This window comes from Marmota marmota, unplaced genomic scaffold (genome assembly GCF_001458135.2).
Source record: "Marmota marmota marmota unplaced genomic scaffold, marMar, whole genome shotgun sequence".
Classification (NCBI taxonomy): Eukaryota; Metazoa; Chordata; class Mammalia; order Rodentia; family Sciuridae; genus Marmota; species Marmota marmota.
In genome coordinates, this window is record NW_025999905.1 from 12,502,790 (window position 1) to 12,519,986 (window position 17,197).

The 17,197-nt window shown below is 34.8% G+C and overlaps 1 protein-coding gene across 1 annotated transcript in view; it reads left to right on the plus strand.

Annotated features, from left to right (window-relative positions):
• The first annotated feature begins 995 nt into the window (after positions 1 to 995).
• The window catches only part of Abcb5 (ATP binding cassette subfamily B member 5), a 122,616-nt gene continuing 106,414 nt past the window's right edge, over positions 996 to 17,197 (plus strand). The window contains 3 exon segments of the mRNA XM_015498146.1: positions 996 to 1,048; positions 14,045 to 14,102; positions 15,600 to 15,750. Of these exon segments, the coding sequence (XP_015353632.1) occupies positions 996 to 1,048; positions 14,045 to 14,102; positions 15,600 to 15,750 (262 nt within the window).

The window sequence follows — 17,197 nt, forward strand, 5'->3', positions numbered from 1 at the left end:
TGTTTTATGACTTCTCTATTTTTTCACTTTTCTTACATATATGTCAAATTACTGAGATGGTATAATATCATTATAGTAATAATAAGTACTTCCTTCCAAAAAAGCAAGAATAAATTGATGGGTAACTATTTGTATCATGCCATCATTCTGGGTGCTGAAAGCATTTCTGATCCACTGAAATCCTTCATTAAGAAGTTTAGTTCTTGAAAACTGAAATCCACATCTTTAGAATCATCTCAGCATAGGGTAATATATGGCCTAACAAGTGAAGTCAAGTCATAGACATTTGTGTACATACACAACAAACTAATAATGTCTGAACATAACGGTGATTCTAACATAAACCAATATCCTGAAGTGCCATCCAAAGGATGAATGTATTGTGCATAACACAGTTTTAATGATAATGGATTTCAAATTATTCTGTTTTATAATTGCCCATGTATCATGAGAATCTCTAACTTGCTTATACTTGATGAACAAGAAAGCTCTACTTCCTCAATCTGCTAGATAACAGAAATTACAACATCATTTTATTATTTTATAGAGAAAACTAAATCAGAGGTAGCTGGAAGGGTTTTTTTTGTTTGTTTGTTTTTGTTTTTGTTTTTGTCAATTACAATCAAATCAGTGGCAGAAGAGGAGTACAATACAACATCCTGGAAAACCACATAGTTTCACTTTCATTTTTCTCCTTTTATTCCCATTCCAAAAATTTTATTAACTTGAATCTAAACCAAGAATGAAGTGAAGAAGTTAAAAATTCAATGAATAATTTCAACTCCTTTAGAGATATACCTAACTAGAGGAAACTGCTTAACCAGAAACATGGGTTAGAGTGAAAGTGTAGGCAGGGCTTAATTCTGAGCAGCTTGCTTTTTCAGAAACTGGTAGGGATGTTAAGAATGTTGTATATCAACCAAGAGAAAAAAAATTCCCATGGTCATGCTACATTTGACAATATTTTATTTCAGAACAACTAAATTGTAGATAAGATGGCAAATTATCAAAGAACTGAAGAGATGCAAGAAAATTTCCAGAGAAATGGGTAAGCTGTCCTTAAATTCTACAAAAAAGTGTTAGTGTGCAACTAAACCTATACTTTATTCTTTTCACATCCATATCAAGAGTGTTTATAATTTTTTCAAATATAGTAATGCTGCTTGCATTTTGCAGTACTTCAATACAGTCAGTATTAAAACTGGTTTAATAGTGACATTAGGACAGGTAGCAGCAACAGAAATAGCAGATTTATTAAGTAAATGTACAGGAAAGATGTCTGCAAATTTTCATTTCAATTTCTATCACCTTTCCTTCCATGGGGTGCATTAATTTTCTACTGAATAGATGTCTGTGTGTATATGTATTTATACAATTTGTGCACCCATAACTTGTTTATAGATGTAAAATAAAATCTATTTTAACTTTCACAATAACAACAGTGTTACACTTGGATATACAATCTATAAACTGGAGAGGACCCCTCTATGTCACATGGTTTATTAATGTAGGAAATAGCCCCCCCAAAAGTTCTCCCTGCATACCATTTTCCTATGGGTCAGAACAACTGTATCAGAAAACTTTTTTTTAATTATTATTTGTTCTTTTTATATATTCATGACAGTATAGTGTATTTTGGCATGTTGTACAACATGGTGTGTAACTTGTTCTAATTAGGAACCTATTCTTGTGGTTATACATCATGTGGAGTTACCTGATCATGTATCATATACAAGAATAGAAAAGTTATGTCCAATTAATTCTATAGTCTTTCCTATACCCATCTCCCCCTCCCTTCCCTTCACTCCCCTTTGTGTAATTCAGTGGACTTCTATTCTTCCCCTCCTCACCTTCCTTTGTTGTGGGTTAGATTTCACAAATCAGAAAGATATAATTTATTGGGACTGGCTTATTTCACTTAGCACAATATTCTCCAGTTTCATTCATTCACCAGCACATGCCATAATTTTATTCTTCTTTAAGGCTGAGTAATATTGCATTGTGTATATATGTCACATTTTCTTTATCCGTTCATCAGTTGAAAGATACCTATGTTGGTTCTACACCTTGGCTATTGTGAATTGAGCTACTATGAACATTGATGTGGCTGCAACACTATATGCTGCTTTTAAGTCCTTTGGGTATAAGCCAAGGAGAGGGATAACTGGATCAAATGATGGTGCTAATCGAAGTTTTCTAAGGAATCTCCATACTGGTTTCCATAGTGGTGGCACCAATTTGCAATCCCACCATCAATGTATGAGTTTGCCTTTTTCCCCACATCCTTCCCAACATTATTGTTGCTTATATTATTTTTTAGAGCTCCCTCATTTGTTTATATTTTTATTTTCATTTCTTACATACAAGACAATAGTGGACTGCATTACAATCATAATTATCCATTCACAACACCATTTTTCGTAACTCTGTATATAAAGTATGTTCTCACCAAATTATGCCATTATACATGAGCTCTCTTATTATTATAATATTTTTGCATTAAAATTCTTAATACACCTTTATACCACAATGTATCATATCTTTGATTGTATATAAGGTATGTTGACACCAAATTCACATCTTCATACATGTATTTTGTATAATGATGAGAGTCTCCTTCCACCATCCATGCTATTCCCCTTCTCCCTCACTTTCCCTCCCACCCCTATTCCTTATCTAGAGGTAACCTTTCTCTCCTGCTCTCCCTCCCAACCCCATTTTGAGCCGCCCCCCCTTATCTCATTTGGCATTTGGGTTTTTTTTTTTGGGGGGGGAGGATTGGCTAACTTAGCATAATCTGCTCTAATGCCATCCATTTCCCTGCAAATGCCACTATCTTATTCTTTTTTATTGCTGAGTAATATTCCATTGTGTACAAATGCCACATTTTTTTAATCCATTCATTCACTGAAGGACATCTAGGTTGGCTCCACAGTTTAGCTATTGTGAATTGTGCTGCTAGAAACATTGATATGGCTGTGTCCCTGTAGTATGCTAGTTTTAGGTCCTTTGGGTATAGTCCGAGAAGGGGAATAGCTGGGCCATGGTGGCTTCATTCCCAGCTTTCCAAGGAATCTCCATACTGCTTTCCAAATTGGCTGCAATGTAAGAGTGTACCATTTTCCCCATATCCTTGCCAGCACTTGTTGTTTGTCTTCATAATGGCTGCCACTCTTACTGGAGTGAGATAGTATCTTAGCATAGTTTTAATTTTCATTTCTCTGATTGCTAGAGATGAAGAGCATTTTTTCGTATATTTGTTGATTGATTGATTGTACATCCTCTCCTGAGAAGTGTCTGTTCAGGTCTTTGTCCCATTTATTGATTGGATTATTTGGGTTTTTTTTTTTTTTTTTTTTTTTTTTTGGTGCTTATCTTGTTGAGCTCTTTATATACCCTAGAGATTAGAGCTCTATCTGATGTGTGAGGGGTAAAAATTTGTTCCCAGGATGTAGGCTCCCTATTCACCTCACATATTATTTCTTTTGCTGAAAAAAAATTTTTAGTTTGGAACCATCCCATTTGTTGATTCTTGGTATTAATTTTTGTGCTATAGGTATTTTATTAAGGAAGTTGGGGCCTAGCCCCACGTGATGGAGATTAGGGCCTACTTTTTCTTCTATTAAACGCAGAGTGTCATTCTGACTGGAATGAGATAAAATCTTAGAGTAGTTTTGATTTGCATTTCTCTAATTGCTAGAGATGTTGAACATTTTTTCATATATTTGTTGATTGACTGTATTTCTTCTTCTGTGAAGTGTCTGTTCAGTTATTGTGCCCATTTATTGATTGTTTTGTTTGTTCTTTTGGTGTTAAATTTTTTGAGTTCTTTATATATCCTGGACATTAATGCTTTACCTGAGGTGCAGGTAGTAAAGATTTTCTCCCATTCCATAGGCTCTCTGTTCACATTCTTGATTGTTTCCTTTGCTGAGAAGGAGCTTTTTAACTGGCTACCATCCCATTTATTCATTCTTGATATTTCTTCTTGTGCTTTAGGAGTCTCTTTGAGGAAGTTGTTTTCTAAACTGACATGATGAAAGGTTGGGTATATTTTTTTCTTTCAGTAAATGCAGGGTCTCTGGTCTAATGCCTAGGTCCTTGATCCACTTTGAGTTGAGTTTTGAGCAGGATGAGAGATAGGGGTTCAAATTCATTCTATGATGTATGGATTTCCAGTTTTCCCAGTACCATTTGTTGAAGAGGCTACCTATTCTCCCACATATGTTTATGATGTCTTTATCGAATATGGGATAACTGTATTTATGTGGGTGTGTCTCTGTGTCTTCTATACTGTTCCATTGGTCTTCATATCTGTGTTTGTGCCAATACCATGTCATTTTTGTTACTATAGTTACCATAGCTCTATACTTAATTTAATATCTGCTGTTGTGATGCCTCCTGCTTCAATTTTCTCCCTAAGGATTGCTTTGGCTATTCTGGGTCTCTTGTTTTTCCAAATGAATTTCATGACTGCTTTTTCTATTTCCATGAAGAATATCATTGGAATTTTAACAGGAGTTGCATTAAATCTATGTAGTGCTTTTGGTAGTATGGCCATTTTTGACAATATTAATTCTGCCTATTCAAGAATGTGCTAGATCATTTCATTTTCTGAGGTCTTCTTTAATTGCTTTCTTTAGTAGTTTGTAGTTTTTCTTGTAAAGTTCTTTTGCCTCTTTTGTTAGATTGATTCCCCAGTATTGTTTTGCTTTTTTTAAGGATATTGTGAATGGGATAGTTATCCTGATTTCTCTTTTAGATGACTTGTCATTGGTGTATAGGAATGCAACTGATTTATGGTTGTTGATTTTTTACCCTGATACTTTCCTGAATTCATTTATGAGTCCTAGAATATTTCTGGTAAAGTTGTTATGGTCTTCTAAATGTAGAATCTTGTCATTGGCAAATAGGGACAGTTTGAGCTCTTTTTTTTCCTATTCATATTCCTGTAATTTTTTTCCTAATTGCTTTTGCTAGAGTTTCAAGGATTATGGTGAATAGAAGTGGTAAAAGAGATCATCCCTGATTTACTCATGTTTTTAGAGGGAATGCTTTCAATTTTTCTACATTTAGAGTGATGTTGGCCTTAGAGTTATCATATATAGCTTTTATAATGTTGAAGTATGTTCCTATTACTCCTAGTTTTTCTAGTGTTTTAAATATGAATGGATGCTGTATTTTGTTAAATGCTTTTTCTGCATCTATTGACATAATCATGTGATTCTTGTCTTTAAGTCTATTGATGTTTATGTTTATTTATTTCCTTATGTTGAACAAATCTTGCATCCCTGGGAAGAACCTTACTTGATCTTGCTGCACTTTTTAATGTTTTCATATGTGATTTGCCAGTATTTAATTAAGAATGCTCATCAGGAATATTGGTCTGAAATTTTCTTTCCTTGATGTGTCTTTGTCTAGTTTTGGTATCAGGGTGATACTAGCTTCATAGAATGAAGGGTTCTATTCTTTTACTATTTCATGAAATAATTTGAGGCATATTGGTGTTAATTCTTTTTTTGAAGGTCTGGTAAAACTCAGATGAGAATTTATCTCATCTTGGGCTTCTTTTTCTTGGTAGGATTTTGATGGCATCTTCAATTTCATTGTTTAAAATTGATCTGCATAAATTTTTTATGTCTTCCTAATTCAATTTGGGCAGGTCACATGTCTCTAGAAATTTGTCAATGTGTTCAAGATTTTCTATTTTTTTAGAATATAAATTTTCAAAACAGGTTTTTTGCTAAGAGCCAAGTATATGATGCATGGCATTTTTGGTCGAAAGGTGACGCCAGCTAGCCATTGAGATGATATGATTATGTTAAGATCTGCATTCATATGGATATTGGACTCCTGCTGTTCACCTAGGCCGGCTACGGGACTCCTGGAGAGTTCCCATTGGTTGGGGAAGTACAGTAGGAGGGAGTTCCGGAGGAGGAGCTCTCTCTGCGGGTCGGGAGGAGGCCGCGTGGGTGGAAAAAATCTGCCCCGGCGGTACCGGACATTGGCGGCAGTTTCAAAAAATAAACTTTGTTCCTGCTTGAGTGGCTCGTGATTTTGTGCCCAGCCAGACTGCGGCAGTTTTTATTTTGTCTGAATTTTACAACTATCCATTGTAGTATTTCCATTTTCATTACACATTTTAGTTATTTGAGTTTTGTCTCTCTCTTTGTTAGCTTGGCTAAATGTTTATCTGTTTTATTGATTTTTTTTCAGAAAACCAATTTTTCTTTTGTTGATTTTTTAAAGTTTTTTCTTTTGTTTTAATTTCATTGATTTCAGCTCTGATTTTAATTATTTTCTATCTTCTATTGCTTTTGGTGTTGATTTGTTCTTCTTTTTCCTGGGCTTTGAGATATAAAAGTTTACTTGGTGACTTTCTATTTTTTCAATGAGTGATCTCAATGCAATGAACTTTCCTCTTAGAACCTCCTTCATAGTTTCTTAGAGAGATTTGATATGTTGTATTGCTTCTCTCATTTACCTCCAAGATTGTTTTTTTTTTTTTAATTTCACCCCTATTTCTTCAGCTCTTCATCAGTCATTCAATGGCAATGGTGTATTATTTAGTCTTCATGTGTTAGTGTGGCTTCTACTTTTTATTTTTATTTTATTATTAATTTCTAATTTCATTCCATTATGATATGATAAAATCAATATATTATCTCTATTTTTTTTTGTATTTGCTAACAGTTGCTTTGTGGCCTAAGATATGGTCTATTTTAGAGATTGATCCATGTGTTGCTGAGAAAAAAGTGTATTTGGTCACTGGATGAAATATTCTAAACATGTCTGCTAAGTCTAAATTATTAATTGTATTTTTAGTTCTAGAGCTTCTATATTTAGTTATTGTTTTGAAGATCTATCAATTGGTAAGAGAGGTGTGTTGAAGTCACCAAGTATTATTGTTGTGATCTACTTGATTCTTGAGATTGTAAAGAGTTTATTTCATGCCTGTACCTGGTAGAACTCAGCTTCATTGTTTGGGGCATAAATATTTAAGATTGTTATGTCTTGCTGATATATAGTTCCCTTAAGCAGTATGAAATGACCTTCTTTGTACCTTCTGATTAATTTGAACTTGAAGTCCACTTTATCAGATATGAGGATATAAATCCCTGTTTGTTTTTGAGATCCATGTGAATGGTAAGTTTTTTTCACATCCTTCAGTCTGTGAATGTATTTATCTAAGAGGTGAGTCTCCTGGAGACAGCATATTTTGGTTTTTGTTTTTAAATTCAATCTGCCAGTCTATGTCTTTTAGTTGAAGAGTCTAAGCCATTTACATACAATGTTTATAATTCCCTGTCATTTTGAATTATTCCTGGTTTTTAATTTAAATTAGTTTCCCTTTTGATTGACTATTCTCTTAGTGTAGTTCCTCCATTTGCTGGTTTTCAGTTTTATTTTTTATTTCTTTTTCATGAAATACTTTGTTGATAAATTTTTGTAGTGCAGATCTTCTCGTTGTGAATTCTTTTAACTTTTGTTTATTATGGAAGGTTTTTATTTCATCATCAATTCTGAAGCTTAATTTTGCTGTGTGTAGTATTCTTGGTTGGCATTCATTTTCCTGCACAGTTTGGTATGTATTATGCCAAAACCTCATAGCTTGAAGGGTCTGGGTTGAAAAATCAACTGAGATCCAAGTTGGTTTCCCTCTAAATGTGGCTTTTTGATTTTTTTTTTTTTTGGCAGGCTTTAGATTCTAAACTTATTCTGTATGTTAGGCATTTTCATCATCATGTGCCTTGGTGTGTGTCTATTGATATTTTGTATATTTGAGTCCTATATGCTTCTTGTATTTGATTTTCCATTTCATTCTTAAGATATGGAAAATTTTTAGATATTATTTCATTAAAAAAATATGAAGGAGACCCTCAGGGTTATACAAAATTACATACAAGAGGAAGTGAGGGGAAAGGGGAAAAAATACAAGGGGGAGAAATGAATTACAGTAGAGGGGGTAGAGAGAGAAGAGGGGTGGGGAGGGGAGGGAAGGGGGGATAGTAGAGGATAGGAAAGGCAGCAGAATACAACAGACACTAGTATGGCAATGTGTAAATCAATGGATGTGTAACTGATGCAATTCTGCAATCTGTATACAGGGTAAAAATGGGAGTTCATAACCCACTTGAATCAAAGTGTGAAATATGATATATCAAGAACTATGTAATGTTTTGAACAACCAACAATAAAAATTAAAAAAAAATATGCATTCCTTTGTTTGGTATTCTGAACCTTTATCTATCCCAATAAATCTTAAGTTTGATCTTTTCATGTTATCCTATATTTCTTAGAAGTTTCTGTTCATGGTCTCTTAACATCTTTTCTCCATAGTCAACTTTATTTTGAAGATTATGTATTTTGTCTTAATTGTCTGAAACTCTGCCATCCCACTGGTCTAGTCTGCTTTGTGATACTTCCCAATAATTTTTAAATTTGATTTATGGATTTCTTCATTTCAAGGATTTTTGCTCATTTTTTTTCAGACTCTCTCTTTATTGAGGTGGTATTTCACTTCCTGTGTTTTCTCTTTGATTTCACTCCTTACATTATCCTTTACCTAGCAGATTAGTTTAACTGTGAACTTTTTAAACTTCTCTGACACTTCTTTCACGGTGGTATTATGGATTCTCTTTTTGATGTACTTTGGTTTCTTTGGGATGGATTGTTCCCTTGCTTTTTCATGTTGTTTATGTGTCTACACATCTAAGAGTTGGTTTTGAGGCAGTAGAGTTTCTACACTGTTGACTTATAGTGTCCCTAAAGATTTCTCGTACCTTACAAAGTTTAGGGGGAGACAGATAATAACAACAACTGATGCAAACAACTTATATCATTAGACCAAATAGCCCTTGCTATGAAATCTACAATGTTTATTGTCACAATAACCAAAAATTATATGACCAGCTATTGCCCACAGTAAAAACAATAAATTTACAAAAGGTTTTACAATTTCAGTTGGTGACCAGGGATTGAACAGAAGTGACATAGGGTGTGATGATTGTGAGGGAGGAAGAGAAAAAAAGAAATAAAAAATTAAAGGAAGAGTATAAGAACAACAGAGAGTGGATGTTAGCAGAAAAGAGAGAAAGAGCTGAGGGAAACTGAGAAGTGAGAGAGAAACATATATAAAATAAAAAGTGAAAAAATATTAAAAATAACTACAAAAAGAAATAAAAGATACAAGAATGTAACCAATATATACTAATCAAACACCTTAGTCTTCAAAGTATCAATCCAAAAAAAAAAACCATCTTGAAATAAAATGGTAAAAATGAAAAAAAATAATGATATATGAATAAGTATCCAGTTAAAATAGAATTCTTTTAAAAGAAGAGATGAGGTAGTAAAAATGGGTTTGTAGATTCAATAAGTGAATAGGACAAATGCAGAGGCAATGTAGGATATGTTTATAAGGGGAGAGAACAAAAAAAATGGAAGTAAAGGAGTTAGAAGAAGAGAGAGAGACAAAGAGAGGAAGAGAGAGAGAGAGACAAGCACACAATAGGTTTAGCTGTTAGAAACAAAGAGAAATAGAAACAAAGGAAAACAGAGTTGTGAAAGAGACAACAGAAAATCAATCCAAAATATACTAATCAAAAATTCTAATCCTCAAAACACAGAGCACAAAAAACAGCTACCTTCAAGAAATGCTAAAACCGATAAAGCAGAAACAAATGTGTCTGCGTACAAAAGTCCATCATGGATCAGTCATTAGACATTCAAAACCAAAACAAAAACAGAATAGTCAATGAGAATATTTGCCCACTGTCTGTGCCAAACTGTCTTTCTGTTTCTCAACTTTTCTTCTCACTGGGATTGTGTGAGGGGCTGTGGAAGATGCTTTAGGCTTCACTTTCTGGGTGTAGCTGCCTTTGTGTTCTGTGAGATGAATTCCTGCAAGTGAAGCTCCCAGTGGCTGGGGTTCAGTCTGGTATTGCCTCAGGTGTTTTATTATGTGGGGAGTTTTTAGCCACTGATTAATCAAGCACTTTAGGATTGTACCTCACTCCTCTCCTTAGGGCACCACTTGTGGGAAGTGGGAGTGGGCCCTTCACTGGTTCTGTTGTTCAGGGATACTGCCTTTGTTTGGCTTCTGAAGGACTCTTTCCCAGCTCGGAGCTCAGGCCCTCCACCCTGTTCAGTTTCTCCCTGCCCTTGTTCAGTGGAGCAGGGGAGGGGAGGAGCCAGCTTTCTCAGGCCTCTCTGATCTGTATTTCCCTCAGGCAAAATGGTCTCCCCATGCCAGAAATTCTCTGTGCCCGAGATTCTCCTGATGTGCTTGGTTTACTTTAAATCTCACAGTTGGGGTCTGCTGGTCATGTATTGGTTTTATTCCTGAACTCAAGGATCTCAGTTCCCAGTCTGAGTTCCCAGTCTCATGGAGGTATTAAAATGTTTCCACCCTGGGCTCCCTGTACCCAGCTGGCAGACCATGACTTTCATGCACCAGTTTATTGGACCAAATAGCTTCTGGGTTGGCCCAGGCCAGGCTGCCCCTTCAATCCTGAGATTCCCCATACCAAGATCTTCCCACCACTTTTTGATCTTTTCTGACTTTGTGTATTTTCTCTGCTCCCACCTGGAGCTCAGCTCCAATTCTATTCCTATAACCTTAGTCTGATATACCCCAAATTTCCCAGTATCCAAGGCTCTCTGTCCAGTATTGAGTATCAATGGATCAATGGAGTGTTTTGTTTTTTTCTTTTTTCACTCACCTTCCAGAGAAGTAGTTTTCTTGCTGTTTGCGTCCCTAGTCACCCAGTGGTGAGAAAAGCCACTTCCCACTAATCCGCAATCTTGCCTTCAGAAAACTCTTGAAAATAAAGAAAATTTCTCTTTGGAATTGTTGTTGTTGTTTCATAGGGATTTATTGTTTTATTACTTTATTTTGAATTGGCTAATAATTGTGTATATTTATGAGGTACAGTGTGATGCTTGATACATGTGTACATTGTGGAATTAGTAAATCAGGCTAATTAACTTATCTGTCACTTCACATTCTTATCATTTAATTGTGGTGACAAAGTATAAAATCCTATGTTTTAGCAATTTTGAAGTATATAATATTATTAATTACAGTCAATATGCTGTGCAAAAGGACATTGAAACTTACTCCTCCTACCTAACTGAAAATATGCTCCTTTTGTTCAGCATCTCTCTTTCCCCAAATCACCCACCCCCTCAGCCTCTGGTAATGGCCTTTTTTCTACTCTATATTCCTGAGAGTTTAACTTCTAAGATTTGAAAAGAAGTGAGATCATATAATATTTGTCTTTTGGTGCATTGTTTTTTTTTATTTGTTTTTTGTTTCCAGTTGGCATAGTTTTCTTTTTTTAAAAGGCTGAATAGTATCCCATTGTATATTTATATCACATCATCAATTCATCCATTATTGGGCACTTAGGATGTCCCCCTATCTTGGCTATTATGAGTAATGCTGAAATAAACATGAAAATGCAAACAATTCATCAAAGTATTGATTTCAATTCCTTTGCATATATAACTAGTAGAGGGATTGCTAGATCATATAATTCTATTTCTAGTTTTTTAAGGAATCTCCAAACTATTTCCCACAGTGGCTGCACCTGTGACTATATTAAAAAAATCAAATATTGGGAACATATGAACATAAAAGAGCTACATTTTACACCCTGTACTGCTTCAATTTTGGTTATGTTGCTGTTATTATTTTCCCAAGGTAAACTAAACTTTCTCATAACTTTAGCCATACAGCCTAAGCACAATTTCCTCATAATTTCAAAGCAGATTCTCAAAATTCTATGCCCTAAAGTGATGAGGGAGAGATGAGAAGACAAATTTATTTTAGAATTCATTTGTACATTTGAACATTATTTTTGGACTGAAATTATATCATCAGGATGTATTTCGCAAGCAGCATTATAACTCTGTAGTTAAAAGTTTAAACTCGGGCTGGGCAGGTTGGCACAGGCCTGTATCCCTGCAACTCCAGGCTAAGGTAGTAAGATTGTAAGTTCAAGACTAGTCTCAGCACCTTAGCAAGAACCTGTCTCAAAAAATAAAAATTTAAAAAGGACTGGAGATGTGGTTGGGTGGTTTATCACCCCTGGGTTCAATCCCTAATACCAAAAAATAAACAAATAAAAGATAGATAGATAGATGAAGGAAGTTCAAGCTGTGGATTCAGACCTAAGTTTAATCACACTTTGTAGACTTGGGAGGTTTACTCTGTGACTCGGTTTTCTCATTTTAAAAATGGTCTACTAGCAACTTCATTATATTTATTTAGATACAGTGGTGGACTCCTACCCCCACCTCCCCAAAAAGCTAATAGATAAATGGGAACACAGCTGCAACATCTGCCTTCACAAAGAAAACTAGACTGGAAAGTGGATAATTTTGCTAGTTACCACGAAGAATTGGGGAAGTACATGCCTGATTTCATTTGAATGATGGAAAAAGACTAAAGAGGGGATGACTACAATCCAAAAAGAAAGAAAAGAACAAGTGTTGGTGAGGATGTTGAAAAACTGGAATTCTTAAGCATTGTTGGTAGGAATGTTAAATGAAGCAGATGCTGTGGAAAAGTATGGTGGTTCCTCAAAAAAATAATAGAAATACCAAAAGGTTTCACAATTCTGCTTCTGGGTATATACTCAAAAGACTTGAAAGCAGGGCTGGGGTTGTGACTCAGTGGTACAGTGCTTGCCTAACATGCATGAGGCACGGCGTTTGATCCCCAGCACCATATAAATATAAACAAATAAAATAAAAGTATTGTGTCCATTTGCAACTAAAAAAAATATTTAAAAGAAAGAATTGAAAGCAAGGAGTCAAAGAAATATTTGTATGCCTATATTCATATCAGCATTATTAGCAGTGGCCAAAATATGGAAGAAATCCTAGTGTCCATCAATTGATGAATGGATCAACAAAATGTGGCATTGTACATGCAATGGAATAGTATTCAGCCTTGAGAACAGGGAAATTTCAACATGCTACAATGTGAATGAAAATTGCAGACAATTTGTTAAGTGAATAATTCAAGAATGATCCTTGAAAACATTAAGCCAGTTGCAAAAGGAAAACTATTGCATGATTCCACTTATATGAGATACCTATCATAGTCAGGTTCATGGAGACAGAAAGTAGAATGGTGGCTGCCAAGGGCTGGGGAAGGGGACAATACAGAGTAGCTTAATGGATATAGGGTTTCAGTTTTGCAAAAGGAAAAAAGTGTTGTGGATGAAAATGATAATACAACAATGTGAACATATTCAGTGCCCTGGTTGTACACTTTAAAGTGATTAAGTAGATAAAGTCTGTTGTTATGGTTTGGATGTGTGGTGTCCCCCAAAACCTAATATGTGAGACAGTGCAAGAAAGTTCAGAGGACAAAGATTGGGTTGCAAGAGTCTTAACCCAATCAGTGATCTAATTTCCTGATGGGGATTAACTGACTGGTGACTGGAGTGATAGGTGTGGCTGGAGGAGATGGGAACAGGGGCGTGGCTTTAGGTAGATACTTGTATCTGGCCAGTGGAGTATCTCTCTCTGCTTCTGGATCATACGTGAGCTGCTTTCCTCTGCTACACTGCTCCTCCATGATGTCTTGCCTCACCTCGAGCCCTGAAGAATGGAGCCAGCCTTCTGTGGACTAAGACCTCTGAACTGTGAGCCCTCAAATAAACGTTTTCTCCTCTACAGTTGTTCTGGTCTAATCTTTTAGTCACAGCAGTGAAAAAGCTGACTAAAACATCTGTTATATAGTTTCTGTCACAGTTTTTAAACAATTTTACTTCAGATGCACGTCTTTATTTGTCTTTATTTCTACTTAGTTAACAAAGTTAACAAAGTTAGAAACAGCCAGTGACGACTTCCTTTCCCAGTGCCTTTTCAAGAAATCTTTGCACTGTCTATTGTTAAATTTGGTTTTGAAACTTCGGTGTTTGTAAGTGTCTAAAGTTACTACCAAGGGCAATATTTGACATTTAGCAAAATGCTAATTAGAAAATTTTGCAAATTATGTTTATACTGTAACTTTTCCATTTTCTAGAACACTACAAGAACAACTTCCTAAAACAAGAAAGCAAGCTGTTGGAGCTATTGAGATAGTAAGTGATATCAAGTAGAAAGTGCACATATCAGAACATTTTAGGGAACTGTCAGTGGTGCAGAGAAGGATTATATCTGGTGGTTTACATCCATTGGTTAGGGGAAAGAAGAGTTTAAAGAGGAATTTATCAGAGTGTTAATTCCAATAAGAAAAATATAAACAAATATAAAGTCCCACATTAAAGGATAAGAAAAAATAGCACAATATCTACACATTTATGAAGATGAAGGATTATGAGAGACTTTTAATTTATTTACATTTAAATATTTCCCAATAATCCCACTTTGATAATGTGAGTTACAGTTATCATCTCAAAAAGTGTTATAAATCTTTTTTAAATAAAAAATAATTATCTTAGTATTTCATAAAGCTTACATATCAGAAAATGTGTCCGCACATTTCTTTGGAATATGTGCAAGGAACATTTTCATGCATACATTCTCAGACATTCCCTTTACCAACTCTCATCTCTAGGCCTGGCTGTCAATGTTATTAGAAATATATAGGAAACAATTGTTTTTGAAAAGTTAATTTTTTTAAATATGGGAAGTAGCAGAATATGATAACTTTTATCAAGGAGATAGAATACTATTCTGGGGGACAGCAAGGGAGCAATATCCTGTTATCATAGGTAATACTGAATAAAATGCTGCAGAAGCTACTCATAAATCCTGATTAACTATTGCATGAATGAATAGAAAAACATAACATTTTCTCAACTCCACCCAAAATAAGAACTAAGTTCCTCTTCTTGTTGTTCCAGTATAATTACACTACTATGCTTTTTTATATTCTTTTTGATCTCTCACTAAGATAAATAATCCATGTTTCCAAATTTTGTTCCCGGTTTGGTTTTGGAATGGTGTTGTAAGAACCAGTACAGAATAGAATATAATGCATTGAATACTTAGCTAAGCTTTCAAGCATTTCTTTTTAATTCTAGTCATGCAAATTATTATAGATCCTTACTCACAGGTTAGACACTGTTCTGGTTACAATGAATCCGAGGAACTCAAAAAAGTTAGAAATATAATTTCTTACATTTTAACTAATTGGTTTCTGTTTACTGCATATAGTGGTGACAATGCTGTCATCCTGATGAGCCTAGGGAATTAGAAATTCCCCAGTTAATTTTTCATAAACTAAAATATTATCACTGCAGTCTTTGAAAATATCTTAACCTATCCCAATATTAACTAAGTAGAAAAAAGCTTCTGATTCATGCCCACATCTGATCGGACTTATGCAATCATCTACAGTTTATACAGATTTAAATGCTGTATTTTTTTTCAAAGAGTTCCTCAAAATCTATTGTAAAGTCTTAATATTGGACTTTGGTTTTGGTTTGGTTTGGTTTATATATAAATGCATATCCCTGATTTTATAACTTTTTAATTTCAATCAATTTGTAAAGTTGCATTTACTTGATGGCAAAAGCTCTGGGTTGTGACGTTTGTTTTACAGCAATCACAGTACCTTGCCTTGTTTTCCTCAGTTCTGCTTTGCTGATGGACTGGACATCGTGCTCATGGTCCTGGGAATATTGGCATCACTGGTAAATGGAGCCTGTCTTCCTTTAATGTCTCTGGTTTTAGGAGAAGTGAGTGATCACCTTACTAGTGAATGTCTAGTCCAAACCAACACAAGTGAGTACAAGATTTATTTTTCTGGATTCCTGGGGACCCAAAATCATTTAATAAATAAAACAGGAATTAAGCTCATAGTGCAAATTATTGCATTGTAAACAATAACTGTATAATATGTACTTAAATCATTTATTCTTCTATATCGCTAGATACTAAAGAATCTAATAGTTCTTGCTAAGTTCTCCAGAGAAACACAATCAATAAGTGTGCATGTGTGTAGATGCATCTCTGTGTGTATGTATATGTATACAAAGAGAGAGAAATAGGCCTGTGTGTATATGTATACATATGTAGCTACTTGGAGTACTTTAATAGACATAGACAAGCTTGGCACTGTAGAGCACACTTCAACAAGGAAACATCAAAGAATATGCAGAAAATAATAGTTCAAGAGACAAAAATATCCTCAATAAAGATAAGGGGGAAACCTACCAATTGAGTATACAAAAAAGGTCTCATTTTACTCATTTATAGGCATTTTAAATATTACTCATATTTGTAGGAATCTTTCTGTATGCGTGTGTGTGTGTGTGTGTGTGTGTAAAGAGAGAGTGATTTTAAGAAATTTACTTACATGATTATGGAGTTAGGCAAGTCTAAAATATGCCAGATGCTGGCCAATCTGAGCCCCAGGAGAGAACTAGTGCCACAGGTCAAGTCCAAAGGCTTGCTGATGGTGTGCAAGAATCCTCTGAAACCCACTATGGTTAGGCTTGTTTCTCTGAAAATTCAAATATCGCTCTATCAGAAGTGGTGATTATACCAGGTTTTAATCAAAAGTTTGGACCATTCCATTTCACTTATCAGTAAAAAGAAGAAATCAAGAAAGTAAGAATGGCTAAATCTTTCTGGCTACTTGGAGTTCTTCAATAGACATGGACTTGCGTGGCACTATAGGACATAATTCAGACAGGAAGCAGCAAGGAATATGCAAAAACTTACAGTACTATAGACCAAAATCTTGATAAAAGATATGGAGGGAAATTTAGCAATTGAGTGTGCAAAACTATTTTCATATCACCCGTAGACATTTGCTCCTATTTCCTGTGCTTGCAGGCATCTTTCATGCATCCTTTCTAGTGTCCTATTTCACAGCCATGTCCTTCAAGGTCACATTATTCCTTAAAATGTAAATTCTAGTGATTCTCCTATATACAGTTTCTTTTATCAAGTATATATTATAAATATAAGTAATTCCCTGATTTACTTACATATTTGTCTCCAAACTGCACACTAGGAAGTATCCTTATAGCTATTTTTAAAAACTGGGGCAAGTAACTCATTAAAACCTAAATGTCTTGTAGATACTGGTCTACCTTTGTGTACTTTTGTCAGTGCCCTATTTGACTTTCAATACTAATTTAAGCCTTTTTGTTTCCCACCTAAAGGTTAATAATCTTTCAAGTGTCCACTTTTATTTGAATGAAATACATCCACTGCTTCCATC